The 24,334-nt window shown below is 52.6% G+C and overlaps 1 protein-coding gene across 2 annotated transcripts; it reads left to right on the plus strand.

Moving 5' to 3' along the window:
- LOC126637402 (pre-mRNA 3'-end-processing factor FIP1-like) lies at positions 1-21,992 on the plus strand. 2 transcript variants are annotated; one of them, XM_050310638.1, is made up of 16 exons: positions 1-170; positions 990-1,029; positions 3,811-3,895; positions 4,995-5,101; positions 5,826-5,884; positions 6,858-6,968; positions 9,138-9,268; positions 10,026-10,150; positions 11,114-11,219; positions 12,212-12,410; positions 13,926-13,952; positions 14,927-14,984; positions 15,579-15,634; positions 16,683-16,887; positions 18,435-18,593; positions 20,987-21,992. In XM_050310638.1, exons 1-16 carry the CDS (start codon positions 77-79, stop codon positions 21,117-21,119), a joined length of 1,695 nt encoding a protein of 564 aa, XP_050166595.1. In that variant the 5' UTR covers positions 1-76; the 3' UTR covers positions 21,120-21,992. The 2 variants fall into 2 exon arrangements, with proteins under 2 accessions (XP_050166595.1, XP_050166596.1); XM_050310639.1 differs by lacking the exon at positions 1-170 and adding an exon at positions 1,302-1,394 and having other exon boundaries at positions 1,001-1,029.
- The last annotated feature ends 2,342 nt before the right edge of the window (positions 21,993-24,334 follow it).

Raw genomic sequence — 24,334 nt, forward strand, 5'->3', positions numbered from 1 at the left:
GGAGCCGAGCGGGGCCGCCGCCGCTCCTCCTCCTCCTCCTCCCGCCGCCGCCGCTCCCCTCAGCCCCGCGGCCGCCATGGCCACCGAGCTGGAGCCGCCGGCCGCCGGCGCCGTGTCGGGCGCGGCGCCGCTGGAGGCGGAGGAGGACGAGGAGCACTGGCTGTACGGGGGTAGGTACCGCGGGGCCCGGCCGGCCGCGGGCCCGGCCCCGCCTCAGGGCCGCCCCCGCCCGCGGGGCCGTGCGGGGCCGGGGGAGGCTCCGGGGGCGGCCCTGCGGTGTGCGGGGGGAGGGAGCGGCACCGGCCCCCGTGCCCATCACAGGGACCGCCATCCCCCTGTCCCTCACGGGGACCGCCATCCCCCCCGTGCCCCTCAGGGACCGCCATCCCCCCGTCCCCTCACAGACACCGCCATCCCCCCCGGGCCCCTCGGGAACCGCTATTCCCCTCGCAGGGCGGCGGTGTGTTATTGTCCTTTTATCGCCATCACTGGTGCAGGGAGGTTAACGAGGTGCTTTTGTTGGAGTTTCAGTTCCCTAATCGCCCAAACCTTGTGGCCTAACGGGGCTGGGATGCTTCCAGGACAAACCACAGGACTTTACTGAAACCCTATTGTCCTCCCCCTGGGCTTTCCACATGAATGCTTTTGTGTTTCTTCTTCCCTGGCACGTTAAAATTCTATATAAAGACCTTCCTAGCTTCCCGTGTGACGTTTGTCTCTAGTCTCTGAGACTTAAGATGTATATTTTGAATTTCGTTCTATGTCAGTGGCTGAGGCATCACCTCTGCAGATGGGTGTTGCTTGTTGGGTTGGGTTTATTTTTAGTTGCTCCACTTCTAGTTGAACTTTGTTGGAAAGAGAGCATTGGGGTTATGGTGCCTTGGCACCAGGAGATATTTCTGTGCCTGTGATGGCTTTTGTGCTTAAATTTATGTTATTTTTTTTCTTTCACTTGAATAATTTCTTTGCTCTTGCTGTTGTTTTTGCAGATGACACCACTGGTAAGCAAGAAGATGGACCAATTTCTGGGTGAGTGCAGAGGCTGTTTATTTACTCTAACAGCACATGCTACACAGAAGATAAAGCCTTGTCCAGCTGAGCTGCATGAGTGCTTTAGACCCGTGCTGTTGCCAGGAACAGCAGCCTGTCCTTTCCCCATCCTGTGGGATCATCCCCAGCCACCATGCTGGGCTGGCACTCATTTATGGATGTGGAAGGCAGCTCAGTCAACTGGTTTGATTTAAAACTTTTAGCCCTTTTTTCCTCTCACCAATTAGTTTTAAATCAGATCTGTTTTCCAGTTTAATTCCCTGGGAAAAATGATGCCTTGAGGACTGGCCTTTGTGCTGGCCTGGCGTTGGTGAAACTGTGGCCTGTGCTTTAGCCTGGAAAAGGTAAAACATCTTGGGTTAAAATCTTGACATGATCAAATCAGCACGTTCTGTCAGGTCTCTGAAGTGTGTGGTTTGGGTAAGACTTGGAGATAAAATCAGTGATCAGTTTGGGTTTCTGTGTGTGGAAAGTATTGTCTGTCCTGGGCTGTAATTCCTCTCTGCTGGGGTGTTTAGTTGAGCTTTGTCTCAGCACAATGTTATCTGTTTGCCATTTTAAAATAGAGCATTTTCCAGAAGACTTGATCTTCACTGGACTTCTGTGTGCTCAGCACCTTCCAAAGTTCAGTCTGATGTTTATTGTCCTCATGGATTCGGTGTCTGGAAGTTCTGGGATTGTTATGGGTGCTGTCCTACTTGTGTGCTTAAGGAATATGAAAACTTGTGCAAATAAACAAGTGCTAAAAAACTCGGTAAATTGTTACCTAAAATCATCAAATGAGCTTTGTGAGAAAGAGCAACTTTTAGACAGAAATTTACTGCTGATTTGCATAGATCTGTTGTTCCATGTCACGTTCATCTGAGTGGAATTTTCCTTCACAAGCAGGATTAGAAATCTGAATTTCCAGCAACTGTCTTCAATAACTGCAGGATGCAGGAAGGAGAAGCACTAGTGCTTGTGTTAGCTCTCCTTTTTTTTTTCTTGTCCTCTTTTTGTTTGGGTTTTTTTTCCTATTTCTTTGTTGCACAATGAGAATCTCCCTAACTGAAGAGCTGGGGGGTGTTTTAAGAAAAACACTCTTTTGTTTGCTGTGCTGTCGGCAGCTGCAGCTCCAGGGGGGCTGTGGTGGTTTGTGTGGATTGTCCCCAGCCAGGGAGCAGAGATCAGTGCAGGTTGGGCTGCAGCCCCCATTGACATGCCCAGGCCCAAGGGGTGTGTGGAACACCAGCAGATGCTCTCACAGCAGCAGTGCCCAGGATGGTGTTGGCGTTCTGGGGTGTTTTTCTGGGTGCAGGGGATGCTGGGGAGCAAATGTCTCTCTGAACTCCAGTTCATAAATTTTAATGCACACCCACAGATCCCTCATGTGACTCGAAGCTGAAGGTAATGCTTGTCACTCTTCCTGGAATCAGGAATCACAGTCATCTCAGATTCTTAAGGAAGTTCAGGGGTTGGGGTCAATGTTAGGAGTTGGTTGGATTGGGAAAAAGGTTTTGGATCCATCAGAGAGATTTTCTCCAGTGGTCCATCCTTTGGTCCTCATGTCCCAGCCTGTGTTTGCAGGTGGAAATACTTGGAGGCTCATTTTCCCCCTGGCACCTTGGCTGCTTTTTATACCTGCAAGTGTCTGCAGGTGTCACACCAGGAATGTGGTGACCTTGGGACCTTCCCTGCTCAGCTGCAGAGCCTTCAGCCCTTCTTTCTGATCTTGGCTTGATGAATTCTTTTGTATGTGGAGCTTTTCCACTATGGGGCTTTATTTACTGCTCAAACTGTTTGTTTGTTCTTTGTTTTATGCTCAATAACTCTGAGTTGTGTTACTTTGCCTTGTTTGGTGTCTCCTTTCCTGCCACTCCGTGGCTTTAATGTGAGCAGTGTTTGGATTCTGTGGTTATTTTTGAAAACAATCTGTGTATGTTTGTTGTCTGACATGGGATTTTAAATAGCAGCATCTCCACAAAGCTCTGGTGGAGAATTGGGTTTTCTGGGCTATTAAAATTGTCTCTCTTGAAAAGTCAGAATTGTTACGAAGTCCTACCAGTTTTATCTATGACATTAGAGACAAATGACCTGTCTCTGTATTTTAGTTCTGTGACACTTGGCTTACTCTTTTCTAGCATGAGTGCACCAATTTGACATTCCTGCTTGGCCAATGCAGTAAATAATGTTTGCACAAACTCTTTATTTGGAGGTAAATGCAAACCTGGCCATTGTTGCATTAGGGCTGATTTGTGACGAGTGAGAAGATTGGGTGGATAATTATCTGTATTTTCTTTTTGGAATTTTAACTTCTTGTTACTGTAAAGTATTTGCAGAAACACTGAAATCACTTTTTCCTCATTTTTTTGGGACAGGTGCCCTTGCTGCTTACTGTTTGTGTAATTATGAGATCCTTAGGGATGAGGGGAAATTTTGCCTCTTACGGTCCTATTCTTATCAGTTGTGATTGTGCCAGAGCAAAGCTGGAAGCTGTTCTAGCTGCCCCTTACACATTAGCTGTGGAGAGCTGTCAGGTGTTCTCTGGATGTCTGAAACTGATTCTTTCCAGCAAAAGCAAATGCAAACCCAAGGCAGGAGGATGGAATTTTTGCCATGTGGTTGAGCTGGGTGCCAGCAGAACAAACCCAGGACATGAATGAGGGCTTACATAAAAGTCACCTGGTTGAGGGGTTTAGAACTGTTTGTAGGTGAACCTCCAGGCTGGGCTTGTGCACTTGCTGTTCTGTGTCATGGTCACTTTGTTTTGTGTGTTCCCAGCCATGCAGAATCTGCTCACCCTCTGCAGGATGCTCCCCAGGAGAGCCGGCCCGTCAACAGCGAGGACCGGGAGATGTCGCAGCACGTACGTGTCCCCTGCCCGCCTGCACAGGGTGGGGCTGGACAGACAGATGGGCTGCAGAGATCCTGGACTGCCTAATGCCTTATCCTTGTAGTGTCAGGGTGCTCTGCCAGCCATTCCCAGTGCCAGCTCCAGCAACAGGCTCCTCTTGGCAGCCTGGAGGGACCCCGGTGTAAGCTCTGCTGGTGCCCACCCAGGAGGCACACGAGGGACTCTGGTGCTGCAGCCTGGCAGGGCAAACAGAACACGATGTTACCTCCAGTTCAATATTCAGTGTGACTTCTCAAGGGCCACTAAGATCTGGCAAACACTGGGATAGAAAGCCCAAAGTGCTGGGAATCAGTTCTGACTCAGGCTCAGACCTCTTAGAATGCAATCCGGTGGCTCAGTGCTAAAAGAGGAGGGTTGTTTCTCCCCTCCCTTCTCTCCTGGTCTCTTTGATGGATTTATTTTCTGCCACTGTGGCACATCAAGAGGGCTCACACAGGGTTTGTGTGCCGTGGAAAAGGAGGGAGGGAAGGAACACCTTCCTCATGCCCTTTTGTAGGGTGACACCATAATTCAGCTCCTGCATCTCGCAGAGCTGCACTGCTGGATGTCTGGAAAACTTCCTTGCCCATTCTGAAGCACTGGGGCTGCACTGGGGTCAAATCAGCAGCTGTAAAGTGAAGGGGCTTGGGGACTGACAGTGCTCAATCACCCAAGCCAAACTGCTCAGCAGCTTCCTACCACAGACCTTGGGAGAGAACATTTGAAGGTTCTTAGGGGAAGCCTGGTGAATGTACTTGGGGGGGATTTATTTGTGGTTGTGGACTTTGACCGTGGACCTGTGGGAGAGATGTGTCAGAAAAGCCCTAACCCTTTCAAAAGGAGCAGGGCAGAGGAGCTGAGGGACGTGGTGACATTGTTAGAGCTGAGCTAAACCTTCCCTGCATTCAGAACTGTGACCCTGCATGAGAACTGGGGCAGTGCCTGCAAAGGGACTGGGCTTTCTCTGTCCACTGCTGTTGAAGGCTGGTCAGGAAGCTTTCCAGGCCATGGCTGAGCGTGCAGGGGCACTGTCACTGCATCCCTGAGCTGCTGTGTGCTCACACTGTTGCAGGCCCTGCCCAGTGGCGAGGATGATGAAGATGACAGTGACAGCGACAGCGATGATGACGATGTCAAAGTGACCATTGGCAACATCAAAACGGGAGCACCGTCCTACATGTGGGTATCGCTGCTCAGGGTGGGACTCTGGGGCTGAGGGGGCTCTGCATGCTGGGGTTGAGCTGGGGAGGAGATGAGAGCTGCTCTGTGTCCTGGGAGACACGGCAGTAATGGCCAGAGCACCGGAGTGGGGTTGGGAGCTCATGGGCAGCTCTGTGCTGCAATTGCTCCTTGGAGAATCCATCTGTAAAATAGGAATGGTAATTCATGGGTCTGCTGCTGGAAAATTAACCTTCTAATTGCTGTGCTTCGTGAGGCAGAATCAAAGGTGGGAAGTCACACTTAACTCATCTGTGAAAACTTCCAGAACTCAAATCTCTATTGCTGAGAATTTGCATAAAGCTGTGGATTTAGTAATTTCCAGCTGTCAGATTTTTCGTGGCTCAGAAATGGTGAGGCTGGATTTGAGAAGGAGATGGAATTTTTTAAAACTTGCCTAATGTGCACTGAATGAAAATAATAAGGCAGCGCTCCTGCCTGCTACTGGCAGCCTTCCTCTGGGGAAATGACTTACCTGGGCTTTGCTGCAGATTCCAATTCTTCCACTTCATGGATAATTTCCTTCTCTTGCTGTAGAGGTGGTTTCACTCTGATGGATGACTGACTAGCAAACCCAGGTGAACTAAAGCATCTTCTGAAGTGTGTCAGGGCTTGAGTGTATTTTGCATGTGAATCTTGGGCCGAGTCATTTGTTCAAATGCCAACACAGGATTCTTTCCCATAGGGGAACTCCCATGAACCTAAACCTGAAAACGGGGAGAGGCTACGGAGCATCTGCTTCAGGTACTGTTGTTGTTTTCATCCTGCCCCTTTTGCAACGCGGCACTCCCTGGCACTGGGAGCTGCAGCACCTGCACAGGTGTTCTCTGTTGGGAAGGATATGGAATTAGTGCATCTTATGTAAAGCAGGAATAGTGCCTTTCCTAAAGATGAGTGCTCCTGGGAGAGGCTGAGGGTCTTTAACTGGAGGGCTTTAATTACCCATGGCTGAACAAGGTGATTGTAATTCTATTTAAACTATAAAAAAATGCATTATTACTTTATAGTAGAAAGCCCAGAATATTTCTAAACTGCATTGTGGCACTGCTTGCCTGGGGAAGGACTGTAGCTGTGGTCAGTGTGCTGAGCTGCTTGCAGTGTAGGATACTCAGAGAAACCACCTCTGGCCTCAACTATCAGCTCTGCAGGCTTCTGCTGATGAAATTCCCCCCTTTCAGTTTAGTTTCTGTCGTGTGTTGAGACTTGGATTCTGTCCTTCCACATATGTGAGACTGTCCTTTCGTGGGCTTCAGCTGCTTCCTTCCCTTAATTGTTTTAAGCCAAATGAATTTTCTTCTGAGTGAGAAAATATGAAAAATTCTCCTTGAAAATTCTGTATCAGATTTTTGCTGACTCCCATTAGTCCACAGTCAGTAATGAGATAAATACAAATATTTTGCCTGTGGAGAAAAATGTTACTTCATTTTCTTTTGGGGTAAATGTCATGCATGTTCTAATGGCTTACTCTGTCTGTAGTGCCCATCTGGGTTGAATTTGCTTCTCTGCTGTTCAGCTGCAAGTGCTGCACACCCTGGTCGTTTGTTTGTGGAGTGACTGAAGTACATTTACCAAAAAGTTGACTGTGGTTACCTACGTGCTGCAAAGCCAGGGATTAATTCACAGCAGCCCTTTGCTTTTTACTGGGATAATTTGCTCAGCAAATGAGGGGATTAAAGGCATTGCATTAAAAGTAGTAACAGTTTCTCTCTCTCCAAAGCCAAGTTGCAGCCCAAAGGTATTGACTTGGATGCCGCAGGGAATATAAATGGATTGCCTGTTATAGAAGTGGATTTGGATTCATTTGAAGACAAGCCATGGAGGAAACCAGGTGGGGCCTCACAGTTGCTTGTGGTAAATATTTTCTGCAGTTTTAGTTGTCTCTCTTTAATTTCACATGTCATTTCTGTCCATTTGTTGTTGCCAGGGAACAGGGCAGCTGGAACAATGAGTGTTGCTCAGCCTCTGATGCCTGTCTAGACAATCAATGGCATTTACTGATTGAACAAGCCCTGCTCTCTCTAAAATTGGGTTGCATTTATTCTAGTAATTTAGCTAAAGGGAACAGCTGTTTTTTAAATGATCTGTTTTATTAATTCCCCAGTTCCAGAGAATATTGCACTGATACCAATCCAGTAATGTTTGTTGGCCCTAAAGGCAGCTGAGGAGGATCAGGATTTGGGTGTTGATTTGTGCTCTCCCCTTCCTGTGCAGCAGCTTGTTCTGTCTCCCAGAACAAGCCCAGAGTTGTCCCCATGTCTCCTCCTCATTTTGGTCCTGGGGCTGCCCACACCCACTGGTGTGAGGGAGATTCCCACTCCTGCAGGACAGCTGTAGGATGCCACAAATGAACTGCTGCTTTTCATCTGATACAAAAAGAACTGAAGGGACAGGAGACCCAAAAGTTTGCTGTGCTGTTCATAAAATGTGCTCTGGTGAAATGTCACCTGAACCAAAAAGTCCTCAGAAATAATTGTTCTCCCTGCCTGCCCCTGTGTTTCATTTATCTGTCAGAACTCTTGCTGTGCTGAGTAAGTGGTGCTGTTCTAAGGATGTGTGTGGTGTGGTTTGGGTGTCTCTTGCCCACATGAAAGGCATCAGGGTGCAGACCAGAGCTAATAACTCTGTCAGGGTATCAAACCAGCACTGAAGCTGCTCCCTGGGACGGAGCAAGTGCAGGCAGAACAGAACACATAGCCTTTGTCCTGCAGGGATTTCTCTTGGCTGGGAGGTGAGAAAATGAATTAGAAAGAGCACAAAGGAGTTCAGAGGTAAAGCCTGGAGATGGCTGTGGCCATGCTGCCATCCCTGGACCAAACCAGAGCCAGCTGGCCCTAAAACTGTGTGGGAAGAGGGTAGAGGGAAGGGGACTGCAGAGGTGTGTGGCCTGGATTTCTGTGAGATGGCAAGTGGCTTGTTACTCAACAGCCTTTCAAGTTTATATCCTCTACAGTTAATTACTCAGCAAGTTGGGATCCCTTTAAGTGGGGGAGAGGAAAAATAAATCCTGTGTGGAGGAGCTGATAGGGGTCTGGAATAGAGGCTGATAAAGCAGATGAGTAAATGTGGTGTTGCTGAGTCGGTGTCTGTGCAATTTGCATGTTTGGGTGGTACAGCAGGAAGAGTGGCCTGCCTAGGAGATAAACTTAAACCTCACTGCTTAGACCTCACAGCTTAAACCACGCTCAGAGTGCTTTGCTGAGCCCTGTGTCTCACTCCTTGTTCTGGAAGGGGTGTCTGCAGGGATATCTTTGTGTGGGGGATGTTTGAGGGACACCCCAGCGGGGCAGGAGCTGCTTTGTAGTGCTTGCTGGGGGCAGGTGGGAGGAGTGCTCAGGGAGTTCCTGCAGCCAGGATTGTCCCTCTGCATCCTTGGCAAAGCAGTCTGTGGCCACTGTGTTGTTCAGAGGTGCTGGTGCTGAATGGGCACATTGCACAGGAGACTGTCAGTGTGAGATAACCATCTTGGATGACTAATCAGGGTTGTGACTGCACTGTAATTCCTTGTGCAGTCCAGGACATATCAATAAAAAACTTGCACTTTACATGTCTTTCATGAAATGGGTGAGCCCCAGAATCTCTTCACAAAACAGCAAAGGTCAGGAGGGGAATGTGTGGGCCCAGCTCTGCCAAGAAAAAGGTTCTGTGACTCCATCCCATTTGTGTGCTGGGAGCTGGAACTGTCGCTCCTGTGCTCTCCCCAGCCCTCAGCTCGCTTGGACACTTGGGAAGAAACCAGTGTGGAAGAATCAGGTTGGTTGCAAGCAGCTCTCCATGGGCTGTGTAGGTGCTGTGCTGTGTCCCAGGTGTCCCATGGTGGTCCCCCTCCCTCCCAAGGTTCTGCCCTCGTGGCCCCCAGCAGATGGGGACAGTGAAGTGCACAGCCAGCTGGGCTCTCTAGGAAAAGCTGGGTTCTCTTAGCTCTCACTTAAGCAGTTCAAGGGCAGTTGGAGGATGCCAGTCTGCAGAACCCCTGTGTAACTTCTGCTCCCTCTGGCAGGTGCTGATCTCTCTGATTACTTTAATTATGGATTCAATGAAGAGACGTGGAAGGCTTATTGTGAGAAGCAGCGGCGGCTGCAGCTGGGGCTGGACCCTGCTCCCCCCATCAGCACCGAGAACAAGATCACGGTGGGTGACGTGTTCCTGCTGCTCCGGGCTCCAGGAAAACCGGCCCCTGGGGCTGGAACCACAGAGACAAGGGTTTGAAAGCAGAAAATGCCTCAATTCCAGACTGTTCTGTGTTCTTTGAGTGATTGGAAATACAAAAATGAGTCTTTAGAGATTGAGTCTCTCAGCTGAAAATCTCTTCTCTAGGGGAGGGACAGTTCTGTCTGCCTGGCAGGTTTGAACCACCACAGCAGCAAGACTGGAGGGAGTTTCCAGTTGACTTTGAGGCTCCCCAGCAATAGGGGTGTCTGGCTGGAAAATCCTGTGGATGAAGGAGGTGCAGAGAGGGGAGCTGGGCTTCCATGGCTGTTCTGCTCCCTGCTGTGAGTGCTGCAGTTGTGTGGCTGCCTCTTGTGTTTGGAGGCTGCTTTGGCCATCAGCCTTTGCAGAGTCCATTGGTGGCCAACAGCTGGGAGCCAGAACTTCAGCCAAACTGTCAGCACAGCAAGTATTACAGTTCCAGGGCTGACTTAGGGACTACCTGAGAAGGGATATGAGACTGTTAAACCTGAGGACTTCTAACAGGAGACAGTGGCCAGCAGGAAGGCTGGAATGGCCATTAGCTCACAGAAATGTCTGTGCCTTGACTGAGGAATAGGTGGCTTGTTGGCAAGAGCCCTGTGATTGTTCCTTTCCTTTGGCTGAGGGTTCTCTGTGGTGCCACATTCAGTGGAAAGGAAGAGCATTAAAGCTGTGTGTTAAATGTTGCCTTCCACAGGTTCAGCAGGGGAGGACAGGAAATGCTGAAAAAGAGGTGGAAAACAACATCATCAAAACAGAGTTCAAAACAGACTTTCTGGCTCTGGTGGGAGGAAGGATGAAAGCTGGGCCTCCTCCCAACAGGTGAGAGATGAACAAGTTCTTCCTGGGGGCAGCTGGGATCCATGGGCCATGTCTAACCTCCTCAAGCCTCAAACAGGAGCTCTTAAACTTCCCAGGAAGCTCTGTGGTCACTGGCACCTGCAGCAGGGCAGCCCCTGCCTACCCATTCAGCTCTCCTGGTGCTGCTCCCAGTGCAGGGAGGGAGTCCTGGATCCCAGCTAATGGCACAGTGTCTGGGAGCAGGGGCAGCGAGGCAAACCCCTCAGCTCTGAGGGCTTACCCTGCTGACTGCTGGTGCTTGCCTGGCTGATTGCTGCTCCCACGATGGTAATCTTTGCTCTGCACTGGAAGGGGTTTGGAGTTTGGCAGTGGATGAGAGGGGCTGGTGGTTCCCGAGCCTGTGTGTGACGCTGCTGGGCTGTGGTCACACAGCTGAGTCACTGAGGGGAGCCTCTGCTGGGGAAACCACCTGGCCCTTTGGAGAGCCAGGGCTTTATCAACAGCTGCAGAACGAACAGAGCTGTGTGGAACCTGACAGGCCAGAGCTTTGGGCTCTGGGGGCTTCTCTTGCTTCGTTCCCAAATCAGCTTTTGCACACCTGCCTTGCAGAAACCAGCCTGGCAGTCCAGCCCTACACTCAGTCTGAGAACCAGCTCTATGCTTCAATGTAAGCTTTAAAGCTCTGCTCATTGTGTTGGCATTTGAGCACTGTGGGGCCATTTCTGTCCCAGTGTGCAGTCCCTGTTATTGCACCCATTTGTGGGGATTCTTTGGATCATATTTCTGGATGTTCAGACACCAGACTGAGCCCAGCTCAGAGTGAAGTTCCCGAAAGTGAGACCAGGCTTTTCATTTACCTCTTGTCAATCTGAGTGCTGTCTCTGGAGATGTTTGCCTGTTGGGAGAGAATGCAGGAGAGAGGTCTGGGAAAATGGCTCCTTGTGATGTCTCTGAGCCTAAAAAGGTGCCTCTGCTTTGTTCCAGGAAGCTGGGTGGGACCATCGACGTGATCGGGGGCCAGGCAGGCACCATTCGCAGGGTGGAGGGAAGGCGTCGAGACAAGCACGCCTCGGAGGAGAACCCCATCCAGGTGAGGGTTTAGTGCTGCCCTGACACACTCCTGACTCACTGCACTTGTGGTGAGCCCTGAGCAAAGTGCATTCCTGACCTCCCCTGTCCCAGTCCTGCCTGCAGAGCAGGGGGTGAGGTGTGGACCCTACGGAGGTGTGTGCACAGGTCCTTCCCTCCTGCAGGCTCTGCGTTAAAAGCTTGGTCTTGCTGGGAGCCAGATTTGTCCTTCAGAGACAAGTCTTCCCTTCAGAATGGCAAGGCCTGAGTTCCTTTCCTCATCAGCTCTCCCAGACTGTTCCTTGGGGTGTTCCTTGGGAGGCTCTTCTGTGGATCATTCCCTTCCCCTCCGCTGTTGGGGTGGCATCTCCAGTTCTGCAGTGGAGGGTTTGTACCTGGGGCTGCTGTTTCGTTTTGCTTTGAAGTACCATTTAGTCTCAGCATCATTTGGTGCAGCCCACACTTCATGAGGCTGGGCCTGTGGTACTGGATCTTGTCCCTTGCAAGGAGTGAAAGCCTGGGGTATAAAACTGGTCTCAGTTCTGAGCTTGCATGCCCAGGGTATGACCATCATGTTCTGGTTGGCTTCTGTGTAGGATGCTGCTGTGTGCAGGGTTTGAGGACCATCTGCCAAAAGCTCTTCTCTTAACCCTCTTCTTCCTACCAGCCACTTCTAACTTGCCAAGAAAAGCCAAATTTGGAACCTTTCCCTCTCTAGGCACAGTTCCTGGTTTTGTTTTTACATGTGGTTTTGTGGTCACTTTGTTTCTTGCCAACAAGAGCAGTTTGCCTGGGAGAAAGCCTTTTCTGGGCAGTGGTGGCTGTTCCTGGCCCTTACAAGCACCGAGAGCTGCATTTCCAGGTCCCTCAGGTGGCTCTGCAGATCGGTCACTCCTCCCAGCGTCACCCCCTGCCTGCTCTGCTGATGTGCTCCCTTCCTGCCAGCACTGGGAGGTCCCTGCTGCAGGAGCAACGGGATTAAAATGCTCTCTTCTCACTCCTCTGCCTTCTAAGGTCCTTGGAGACCACGGGAGCAAACCACAGCCTCCCCAGCAGCCCCAGCAGCCATCCCAGCCCCAGCAGCCTCCTCAGCAGCAGCCGTTCGCTCCACCAGCAGGGCCTCCGCCTCCCCCGCTCGCTGGGCCTCCTCCACCACACTTCCTGCACCCTCCTCCTCCAGTCACCTCTGTTCCACCTCCCCTGCACCCTCCAGGTACGTGCTCGCTCCCAGGAACGCGGCTCGGGACGTCCCAGGCTCGGAGCAAGGCAGAGGTTTCGTGCTGAGGTGCTGTCAGGCAGCTGAGCAGGCAGGGAACGGCTCCTTAACTGCCAGGCTTTGTTCAGTGACTCCATCAGCCAGTTCAACATCTGCCCTTGAATACTTCAAAACTGGCAGCTGGTCCTTGAAAAAAAGCAACTCTGGACTTTGTTTCCTTGAGAGAACCTCTCAGTGCTCCTGAGCCATTTGCTTTCCTGATAACTGTGAAGGAACGGGGTCCTCTGTCTCTCTGCAAGAAGTTGAGGATGTAGGAATTGCCCTCCTGGGTCAGACCAGCAGGTTGTTCAGGTCAGGATCCTCTCTGGCTCTTACTGATTGCAGGTGTTTCAAAGGTGATGCTGGAATTGGCAATTCTGCAACAGCAGCTGTAACAAATGACTGTTCAGGTGTTGATTGATTTATGCCTGGAAACACTGAGATCTGTACCTTTCTCTGTTGCTTTCTGTGCATTTTACTGTTCAGCTGCCTCTGCAGGGAGGTTCTGCTGCTCCCAGAGGAGTCCAGTGTCCAGTGCAGACCTCAGAGCAGGGCTTCATTTTCAAAACAAAATATCAACAGTATAAATGGGTTTCTAGCACCAGGCAAAAGGTGGAAAGAACAAAGAACCTTGCAGTGGAAAAGGCCAAATCTGCAGCATTTTCCAGGGGCTCAGGGTCATTTTTCTGTGCAGGTTTACAGATACATTGGCCATGGCCTAAGGCACATATCTCTGTCTTCACTTTTCACTAAGTCTGTGCATCTTCTGATCCCACATGACTCATGTCTGTGCCCCTCTTGCTTCTGGCTTAAGCAGTGCCAGGTTTAAGTGAAAGGGCCACACTCTGGGCTTCTGGCCAGGCTGCAGAGGAGGCACCAGGAGCATTTCATGCAGTAACCCCTGTCTGAGGAGGGTTCCTCCTGCAGAACTCACTGCTACTTTTCCTGGTAACTTTTCCTACTGCCTTTTGTTAAAATGATTGCCAAAATGCAGATGGACACACTGGATGGAGCCTGCAGCAGGTTCAAAATGCAGATGGACACACTGAATGGAGCCTCCAGCAGGTTCAAAATGCAGATGGACACACTGGATGGAGCCTGCAGCAGGTTCAAAATGCAGATGGACACACTGAATGGAGCCTGCAGCAGGTTCTTCTCTGGCCTGAGGTCCAAATCAGTTGTTCACGTGTTGGCACTTAGAGAATGAGTTCTCCAGTGTAAGAGGGCAGCAACATTTTAGATTATAACAAAGAGAGATCACTGGAGAAAATAATGCAGTTTGTAGGGTAGTTCCTGCTTAAGAGCAGCAGTTTTTCTGCTGCTGTTTGCTGCAATATGTGACATTTATTCCAAGTGTGCTTTGAGGCTTAGCTTGAGGCACAGGGGTGCCACAAGGCACAAAGGTGCCAGGAGGCACAGAGGTGCCATGCTTTCCCTGTTGTCCTCACTTGTCTTCCTTGCTGATTTCCACAGGCCTGCCACCTCCAGGTCCCATTCCAGGTAGGTGTTACCTTGCTTCCAATAACAGCAGCAATTCTGAACACACAATGGCCCTCCTGAGCGTTTGGACTGAGTGACATGAGATGGGATGGCACCAGCTCAGGGCACAGTTAATTTAAGATTAATGAACTCCAATGCAGTGTTGAACTCGAGCTGCTTACCTTGTATTCTGGACCTAAAGATTCATCTGTAAGGCTTCTAAATTCTGTCTTGCTTTGTCTCTGAAGACCATTCGAAACAGTGAAATGGAGAACTTGACATGGCAAAAGCCACTTTGAAATGGTTTAGTTCTTGGCATTCCTTTCTACAGGAATTGGGGATGTGAGACTGAGCAGAACAAATACCATTTCCAGCAGAGGCCTTTGCAGAGATGCTGAAAACTAAGAAAAAAATCTAACAACTAATCTTGTGTATAAGTCAAGAAACCCCTAATTCAGAGCTGCTGAACTCCCTAATCCAGGACTGAGTTCTTTCGAGCTGTAATTTTTTTCTTCTGCTGGAAGTTTTGGCCTTGAAACCAGAGTTAGGTGTAGGTAGAGCAGAACAATAGGTGTTGTCCCTCTGAAAATCCAGGGCTGACAGTGAATTCTGTGCTTTGTAAGGGACAAAGTCACTCATTTGAGTGAATGGAGCAATAAAACCTTTGCTGTAGTTGTGACAGAGCTGCATCCCAAACCCCACTTTTCTTCCAGAGGACTATAAGGGTTAATCTTTACTCCTTGGTGACTCTTATGGTTAAGATTTATAAGCCAAAACAAGGCAGTTTTTCCTTTGTTTTTCTTCCCATACCCCCCCCCGAACTAACACAGCTGTTGGGTTTGAATTTTGGGAGGAGATACAACCCTGAAGGAAAGGGATCCCATTTCAAACAAGGCCTTGTTTAGAGTAAAGGTGCTTTCACTGCTGTGAGCTGTGGGCAGCACTGAAGTGTGGCACAAGCTGGGACTGTGCTGACATCACCCTTCTGTGTTTAGGGCTGTTCCCGCCGCCTCTGGCACCGCCACCAGCTCTTCTCATTCCAACCCTGGATGGGTAAGGACACACCTGGGCTGAGCCAGCTCCTCTGGAGTGAGGAGGGGAGGAGAAAAGGTTAAAAAGTAGTGCCAGTAATTCACAGCCTGGCCTGGGGTTGGGGTGGGGGTGAAAGCAGAGTCCCTCAGGAACCCTCTGTGCGTTTGTTTTTGTCCCATTCGAGGCCCAGGAAGGAGTCCATATAATCTAGCCAAAATGTGGGGTAGCTGCTGCCATGTTTTGTTACTGTAAAGGTTCTCCAGGTAGTCTGGGAGCAGGGGTGCTTTCCCAGGGAGCCTGGCTGGGGTGAAGCAGGGCAGGCAGTGGGTTATGGAATGTTTGGGGTGAAGCAGGGCAGGCAGTGGGTTATGGAATGTTTGGGGTGAAGCAGGGCAGGCAGTGGGTTATGGAATGTTTGGGGTGAAGCAGGGCAGGCAGTGGGTTATGGAATGTTTGGGAGCCGTGGCAAAGCCCCTGCTCCCGTGTGCGTTTCTGGGGTGGGGGTTCCCATGAGGATGTTCCACAAACCTCCAGAAAGAACAGAGTGACCCTGCAGCACAGACATCCCTGCAGGGACTCACTGGTGTTGGTAACTCCTCCTTCTCTCTCCCCCAGCCAGCCAGCCAGCTACAACAACAGGCAGCCACCTCCCTTTGGCTACAACTCCGCAGGTGAGCACTGCCCAGAACACAGACTGCTGCTCTCTCCTCTGGGCCCTGGCAGAGCAGGCTTTCTGAGCTGACAGGCAGCAGGTTTGCTCTAACTTTAGGCTCTTGCTCGTGCCCCAGATGACTCCAGTCTGTAGGAACACCCCCTGTCTGACTGCACTGGACAGTGCTTGGAGAGCTGAATGTTGTGCAGTTTTGTGGCTGAGTGCTGAGGCTCAGACCAGCTTTCAGCACCTCAGGTGCCTCAGCCCCGTGTCCTCGTGCCTGTTTGCACACACAGGTGCTTTCCCTCACTCACATTCTCTCCCTTTTCCCCACCCTCAGGGACAAGCACAGTCATCCACAACTATCAGCTTGGCATCTCCTCCCTGAGCTCTTGAATCCCTCCTCACCCACTTCCCCCTCTGCCTTGCCTGCAGGCACCATCTCTCTGGTTCTGTAGTGGCAGTGCCAGGATTTGAGCAGAGCCCTCCCTGGCAGCAGTGCCCTGTCCTCTCCCAGGCCACAGTGACCAGCACTCAGTGGCCTCTCCTGGCCATGCTGAGCAGGTGGAAGCTCCGCAGCATCTCCTGCAGGATGGGGTTGGAGCAGTTCCAGTCCCCCCTGAGCAGCAGGAGCCTGCAGTGCAGCAGATGGCCCTGCCAGATGTGCAGCAGCTGGCCCTGCTTTGGGATACCCCCTTGCTGGAGCAGCCCAGCACCAGCATGGGAAGCGCTGGTGGCTCTGAGCTCGTCAGGTGACATTCTTCATTAACAGCTGGTGGCCCTGGCCCTCCCCAGGTGCCACCTTAGACCTGGTGAGAGGTGAGGCCTTGGACAGGTGGCCAAGAGCCCAGGGCTGGCACAGGTTGTGCAGCACTGCCTGTGAATCCCTGCTCTTGCTGTGTCTGCCTTGGGAAATGCTGTTCTGCTCTTAGCAAACTGCTGGGAGGGACAGGGGGAGCACAGGAGGGGCCACTGTGTCCTTGGATCCAGCTGTGCTGCCAGAGGGGCCTTTGGAAGGGGAGGGACAGGGGGTGCTTCAGATGAGCAAGGCTTCTGCTCTCCTGCAGATTCAGGTTTCATCAGCTACCCACCCATCTCCACGTCCCACACGCCCTGGGTGACCACGGTGGACAAGGGCACGAGCAGCTCCAGCAGCAGCCACTGGGAGTACTCGGGCTCCAGGCGGGACAGGGAGCGGGACCGGGAGCGGGACCGGGAGAGGGAGCGAGACCGGGACCGGGACCGCACCCCCACCACCAGTGAATACAACAAGTGAGTGCTGCTGGCCCTCCTGGCACACTGCTCTGGCCCTGCCCCACAGCCACACAGGGCTTGGGATTGTGGATGGGACCAGTGGAGTTCTCTGAAACGTCTGGGGAGGTGATGCTTTGGATCAATGACTCGAGGACAGACCAGGAGCTGGTGTCACTGGCTGATTTCCTGTGGCTGGGGTTCTTTGTTTAAATCCAGCAGAACCAGTTCCTCTTGCCCTCCCACCAGGCCAGTAAATGACACGGCCCCTCTGTGTTTACTCGGGGTTTCACAGCTCCCTGTGAAGCGTTGGCTGCAGGAGCTGCTGCTTCTTGTCCTCTAAATGTCACTGCCAGATCAAAGGACAGACACCCTGCCCTGCTCTGCTCTCCTGGGGAGGCTTTGGGGCAGGGAGCAGCCTGGGAGACCCCCTGGGTGGGAAGTGCTGTGACCCGGGGTGGCAGCAGTGCTGGGAGCGCTGGGGGAAGGACAGGAGGCTTGGCTGGAGCCTCCCTGAGGTGCAGGCTGGGCAGCACGGGCTCCTCAACCAAACCCATCGCTTGGCTGTTCAGTCCCCAGCAGTGCCAGTGCTCTGCAGGCCCAGAAATGCCAATAATCATTCAAAACAGCATCAGAATGTGCATTCCTGGCACGAGGTGCTTCCTGCTGGGGACCTTTCCCAGCCCAGGGAGGGAGCAGACAGGGCAGCCTGTTCCTGAGCTTTTCCCTTTCACTTTCTTTTTATTTTTTTAGCATATGAGCTTGTGGTCACCGTGGGTGGGAGGGGCAGGACACAACAGATGGCAGACTTGCCAAAGTGGGAAGAGCTCAGACTCCCCCACTCCCTGAGCAGGTCCTTGGGCAGCCAAGGCCTGGCATCAGCTCTCCTGGGCACATGGCTGGCATTTCTGTTTCTGGGTGAGGAGGAGCACTCTGGAGCTGAGATCACGCCTGGCAAGGCAGGATGAGTGGCAGAGCTCAGTGCACTCCTGGGGAGCACTCCCAGATCATTGATCTTGGACGTTTGTTTGTCCAGCCTGTTCCCAGGAGTGTCAGGACAATGTTTGGACTTCCTTTCTGTCAGAGTCTGAAGATTGTTTCTCTCAGAGGGACTTGTTAACCCTTCACATTTTGGCTTTCAGAAGCTGCCTGTGGACTGTGAGGCGTAGAGGGAAGGGGATGGGGGATGTGTCTGATTTTGGGGTACCTTGTGCTTGCTCCTGCATGGGGATGGGATGGGATGCTTTGAGCAGGTGGAGAGGTGCAGGCAGAAGAACCACCTCAGCTCTGCTCACAGAAGAAAACTCAGAGAAAAGAGTCCATTGGTCCAACTCAGAGAAAAGAGTTCCAGGTGTTCTGGGGTGTCGGTGTGGGGAGGGAAAACCCAGCAGCAGCAGCAGGGGAAGCAGAGTGGTAAGAGGAGCCTCCTGGTGTTGCTTTCCTGTAGCAGGATTTTTCAGGAGCACCCGCAGTTGCTGTCGGTACAGCGGGAGGTGCCGGGTGCCGGTGAGGAGGGTCGGTGCGGGCCGGGGGCGCGTTCTGTGCCTCACTTGGCTCTCTCCCCCCAGTGACGACGAGCGGTACCGCTACTACAGCCGGGAGCGCAGCTACGACTTCGAGCGCGACTACCGGCGGAGCCGCGACCGCAGCCGCGAGAGGGAGGACCGGCACCGCGAGCGCCGCCACCGCGACAAGGACGACAGCTCCAAGCACAAATCCTCCCGGCGGTGAGGGCTGCGCTGGGCGGGGGGCACGGGAACGCTCCTGGCTGCAGGCAGGACCTGGGTGATCTCGGGGCCAGCGTCACCCTGGGCCATCCTGGGAGCTGCTGGTGTTCCCAGGGGTGAGGGAGGCCCTGGGCCATCCTGGGAGCTGCTGATGGCCCCAGGTGAGGGAAGGAGCCTTGGGCAGGAGGAAACACCTGTAACAGGAGAGGAGCCCTCTGCTTGTGAGTTCTCAGAGGGGCAGCACTGAGGGATGGAGGAGGGGTGCCCTGTGCTCAGCATCCCATCAGGGCAGGGCAGCTCCCACCCCCAGCAAAGGGACAGCAAAGGGGAGTGCAAAACCAGGGCAGGAGCATCAGCTCTGGGTCCTGTTGCTCTTGTGCACAGGGGTAGAGCTCTGCAATCTGAAATGTCTGAGCAGAGCTCTGTGCCTGACACTGGGGCTGGGGATGGGCTGCACAGAGGAGAGACACTCCTGAGGCACAGCCAGATGTCCTGAAATCCCAGTTTTTCTAGAGAGAGTGTGTTGGCAACAGATGATCTTCCTGAGAGAGCACTGTTGTAGCAAAGCAGCAGTGCTGCTCCCTGGGCTGAGGCAGGTTCTGTGCCCAGGTCCTGTCATTTCACTCCTGGGAATGGATGGAGCAGACTTGTTCTTGCTCCTTTGGCTTGGTGCTCCAACTTCCTTCCTTCTTTTGGATGAAATTGGGGTCAGCTCTGTGGGTAATGACCCTGATTTTGAAGCTGGTATCACAGAAGCTCCTGCACAGTGATGGAGGTAAAAGGCTGTTCTCATCCTTAAGGAGATGAGGAAGTTTCCAAGGAAGGACTGACGGCTGAAGGGGTGGAAACAAAGTGATGGGAAGAAGGGCCAGGACCACCTGGATTTGTTCTGAATACAGAACAAAGGGAAGCTGGGCTGGTACCAGATGAACAGACCAGTGGCTTTAGGGGATGTTTCTCAGCTTCCTCCACTCAGAATTGAAACCTTGCAGTAGATACCTCACTGTGGAAATCCCTGCCCATGGCAGGGGGTTTGGAATTTGATGATCTTAAAGGTCCTTTCTAACCCAAACCATTCTGGGATTCCGTGATCAGGGTGGAATTCACCAAAGCAGGGGTGGATCTGCTTGAGAGCTCCACGTGCAGATCTGGGCTGGGGCACAAGGTGGGAACCAGGAGACTTTTCCTCTGCTCCCTGAAGCACACACAGATGCTCCCTCTGGCTCAAGGCACTGGGATGAGCAGTGTGTGTGAGCTCAAGAAAAGGGAGCAGTACTGTGTTTAAGGCCACTTGGGGTGCGTGTCAGAGTCCCTGCTTGAGGCACACTGAGCTCTGAGCCTGGGCAGGCGTCTGCAGGCACATGAAAGGCTCCAGCTGCAGCTTCCAGCTCCCTGCAAAGTGCCCAGTCTGCAGGAAATCACCCACACTGGTTCCAGTATTAAAGGCCATCCCATTGTCCCAGCACAGCCCACTGACACATTGTCCACGGGGTGGCTGAAGGTGTTGATTTTTTCCTTTAATTTTTTCCCCTTTTAATGACTATGAAACCATTCATTAAAGTAGTCAGAAAGCTCCTTGAAGCCAGGAGCTTTTCAGCCAGGTTCACCCAGTTTGGTGTCTGTGCTGCCAAACTGGTGTTCCAGCCGTGTCAGGGTTTGTCTCTGACCTGACTGTCCCCACCCGTGGAGCTGTGCCTGCACTGGGATGTTCATCTGCATTTCCCTGCTCTGGGATTGTTTTACCTCTGCCCCCTTCACCCCACGCTCAGCTCTCAAGAGCTCAGCTGGTTTTCAGCCTGTGAGGAGAAACAATTGTGTGTTGGAGAAGCAGCAGCAAATCTCGTCCCAGGAGGGGCCAGGGCACAGCTCCCACCTTCCCACCTGCCCTGACGGGAGGCAGAGCTGCTCCCAGGGCACACTCAGAGCCCCTCCAGGACTCCTCCCACATCAGAGATCCTGTGCCAACAATCCCAGCTATCCACCTGCATCAGGAAAACGGGTGTGGAGATAGAGGAGTGGTGGAGGATGGAGCCAGTGAAGAGCCAGGTCGTGTGTGAGTGAGCAGGGGCAGAAACAGGATCTGCCCCCACGTTTCTCTCGCTCCATTGATCCCTTTCTTGCCTCAAGTCCCAGGATTTCCCCCCGGTGTTCAGGAGAGAAAGTTCCAAACAGCTCTGGAGTGAGGGCTCCCCCTCCTCTCAGCCCCCCGAGCTGCGCTGGCACTGCTGGAGCTCCCCGGGGGTGTCCCCACAGACCCGCCCGGCTGTGCCGCTGCCACGGGCGGTGTGGGCACAACCATGGGCACAGCTCATCCCACACACGGCTGTCCCTGGCCCTGCAGTCCCTCCTGTGTGGCACAGGCAGCTGTCACTTGTCCCCTCTGTTCCCCACAGGAAGCAGCACGAGAGCGAGGAGGGGGAGAGTCACCGGCGCCACAAGCACAAAAAGAACAAGCGGAGCAAAGAGGAGAAGGAGGCCAGCGAGGACGGGGCCCAGGAGGGAGAGGAGCAGGACACCAAGGAGTGAGCAGCCCCCTGGGCAGGAGCCACTCCTGTGCCCCCAGCCTGGCACTGCTGAGGTTTGGGGCGGGGGGTGATTTTTTTTTTAATTATTTTTTACTTTTTCCGAGGGAAGAGGCCGACGGGGAGCCCTGGCACGGCACAGGGCTCGGGGAGCTGAGGCTGCACGTGCCCTTAAACTTCCTTTTTTGTTGTTTTTTGGTTTTGATACGAGACAATACAGCAGTACTAGTTACAAAGCACTGAGCTACTCTACTCATACACATCCCTAGGGAGGACTGTGGTGTATCAGATCCTATGGTTTCTGATGGAAGATGGCTTCAGCTGAAACTAACACAATTAGGTCATAGCTTTCCGTTCCTTTTTGTCATCATCATTCCTTTTTTCAATAGGACAGTAAGTGCAACTTGAAATTTATTGTCCAAAGACCAGTGTGACTTAGACCCCGAGAGCCAGCTTAGAGTCTGGTGTGGTAGTGAAGAGTCTCATCCCCAATAAATTCCTTTCTAGCTACAGAAAGAGCCTCTGGTTTCTCCGTGGCAGAGGAGCTGCAGGGGCTGCTCTGCCTGGCACTCACCCAGCGTGGGCAGAGCGCCCAAAACTCGCTTTGTTCCCCCTTGCAAAGGCAGTTCTGCCGTGTTGCACCTCGGAGGGGAATCCAGGAAGACCTGCAGTAAGAGTTTCTCTTGAATTACTTCTGCCTTGCCTGTTTTCTTTCCTTTTTTCCCCTGAGTTGAGCTGAGTGACCCAGGGCAGCAGAGAGCACCAAGTCCCAGCAGTTTGCCCTCGTGGGGTTGGCGTTTCTATTTGGGTATCACCGACACTCCTGCCCGTGAATTCCTTCCCCTAGATCCCAAAATAAATTTAGTCGAATTCCAAAGTTTCTTTGGACTTAGTATTGGTTGGGGAGAGGGGCAATAGAGATGTTTCTGGGTGGGGAGAACAGGGGAGATAATTTTAGGGGTTTTGGTTCTTCAGGATCCTGCCCTTCAGTTTGTGTGAGTCCACAAGTGTCTCATTTTTCTTTGACTTGTTATTTAAGACTGTCTTAAATATTTGTCCTAAAATAATATGGTTCTGAAATGTTCTGTATATTTTGGTATTGTAACCTTGCAAGTCTGAGTGTGCTGTGACCTGAGCCAGGAGAGCCCTCTGGGAAGGGGTGACAATGGATGAGTCCTGGACTGCAGGGGGCAGGGCGAGACCTGGGGGCTCTCTTGGGTTTTGGTTTTTATGGAGGTTTTCTCACGTGCTTTGAGGTGTGGCCTGACCCAGCATGGGGGCAGGGCCTGGAAAGGGGCTGGAGCCCCAGCACAGCCCCAGGGCTTGGGAACGGGGTGTCTGATGGGCAGCACAGGACGGGTGGGGGTAACCCAAGCAGGGAATCCCATCTCCTGGCACTGGGGGGACCAAGGGCAGTCCTGGAGGTCAGCTGGGAGTGCCCAGGAGCGTTCAGGAGATTAACTGAATTTTATCCAGTTACAGGAGCACGGAATCCCTGGGTTGGAAAAGGCCCCCAAGCTGTCACCACCTTGTCAGCCAGACCAGGCACTGCTGAGGGGGCAGAGGAGAAACCACACCTGGCCTGCTGGAGACTCAGGAGTGCCTGCTCTGTGCCCTCCCTGGGCTTGCAGAGCACAGACTGCCCTGGGCAGGGCAGTGCCGAGGGGAGAGGGCCCAGCACTCCTGCCCTGGCTCCACAGGGAGCCTGCATTTGGGAATTGTGAGATGTGGTGGTTGTTTCCCGGCACTGAACTCTGCTGGAGCAGGGCAGCAGTGCCAGGGCTGGGGCAGTGCCCCCAGCCCGCTCTGGGCTGCTCAGAGGTGCTGGCACGGCCTGTTCTACCAGGGAGGGGGCTGTGGGTGCCACGGGGCTGTTCCACAGCCCTGGCTGTTCCACAGCTCCTGCTCTGCCTGGGGGTGACAGAAACCACTGCTGGGACAGACTGAATTCCTGGTGGTCACATCCCTCTGCTCCCTCTGCAGCAAGGAGAGGGGGAATCCTGCAGGGATGAGTTACTGAGGGTGCTGGACCTCCTGCACTGCTGGGAGCAGGCTGGTGCCAGGGGCAGCTGGGAAGGTAAGGGTTTAAATTGTTTTGTTTTAATTAGATAAACAGAGGTCAAATGCTTGCCCTTAACACCAGGGAAATGTAAAGGTGGGTGTTGGAAATGACCTTTGCTGTGGTTTGATGTGGGGTTACGGTTGGTCAGGGATTTTTTCCCAGCCCCAGTGTATTTCAGGACAGTCCAGCTCCTTTCCTGGGAGCAGCAGCAGCAAACTCCACTATTTCCTCTCAGAGGTCACCTATTCAGGGGCCATTAACTGATACACTGGAAAGAAAAGTGAAAACCACACCTATGACACATTTTTCAGCAATATTACAATAATTTATAAAGGCATCAAAACAAATTCAACATCTATTAACAAGCTGATTTTTGGAAACAAAATTTAAATTATGAGGACATTTTGGTGAAGTTGAAGGCACCTTGGAAGGAGGTGGAGTAACAGTAAAATCCTTCTGCAGCTCCTGCTCCCTCCCCTTGCCCAGCAGCTCTTCCTCCTGCCCGTCAGCCCCTGGCACGGGGTGCAGGCAGGAGGAGCTGTGCCCTCTCTGTACACCAATATTTACTGTTCCACCCCAGGCACAGGTTCTGCACGTTGATTGCAAAGAGACAAAACATTGCTTCAGGGTTTTGTGTTCTTTGTGTCCGAGCAAAGGTCGAGGAGGAGTTTCCTGTGTGGCTGATTTTGCTCTCAGGGGGAACAGGAACGAGCCCCAGCCCAGGGAGCCTGTGCTGTCAGTGCCAGGGCTGTTTGTGAGCAGAGGGTGTTGTGGGGCTGCATCCTGCAGTGGTGCTGGGTGCTGGCCCTGCCTGGAGCTCCAGGGGCCAGGCCCTCTGCAGGGAGCTGAACGTTCCTCCCAGGCACCGTTTTGCCGGGGGGGACTCCTGATTCTTACAAAGCTGCTCCTGGAAAAGGGGCAGCAGAGGCAGCAGGAGAGGAGAGATCTCTCAGTGTAGCCCAGTCTGAGAAGGACCTGTCCCTGCTCCTGCTCACCACGGACCTGCTGGAAGAGGAGGAGTTGCTTCAGGTGGAACTTGCAGGGAGGAAGGGGCAGGGTGTCAGGACAGCCCCATCCAGCCCTGCAGATAAATTCTCCTGTGCAGAGGGGCTGACCTGAAGCCAGGCCGGGCACTGCCCTGGAGGGACTTCCTGCTG

Source organism: Myiozetetes cayanensis, unplaced genomic scaffold, assembly GCF_022539395.1.
Source record: "Myiozetetes cayanensis isolate MyiCay16 unplaced genomic scaffold, myiCay2020 scf15, whole genome shotgun sequence".
Taxonomy (NCBI): Eukaryota; Metazoa; Chordata; class Aves; order Passeriformes; family Tyrannidae; genus Myiozetetes; species Myiozetetes cayanensis.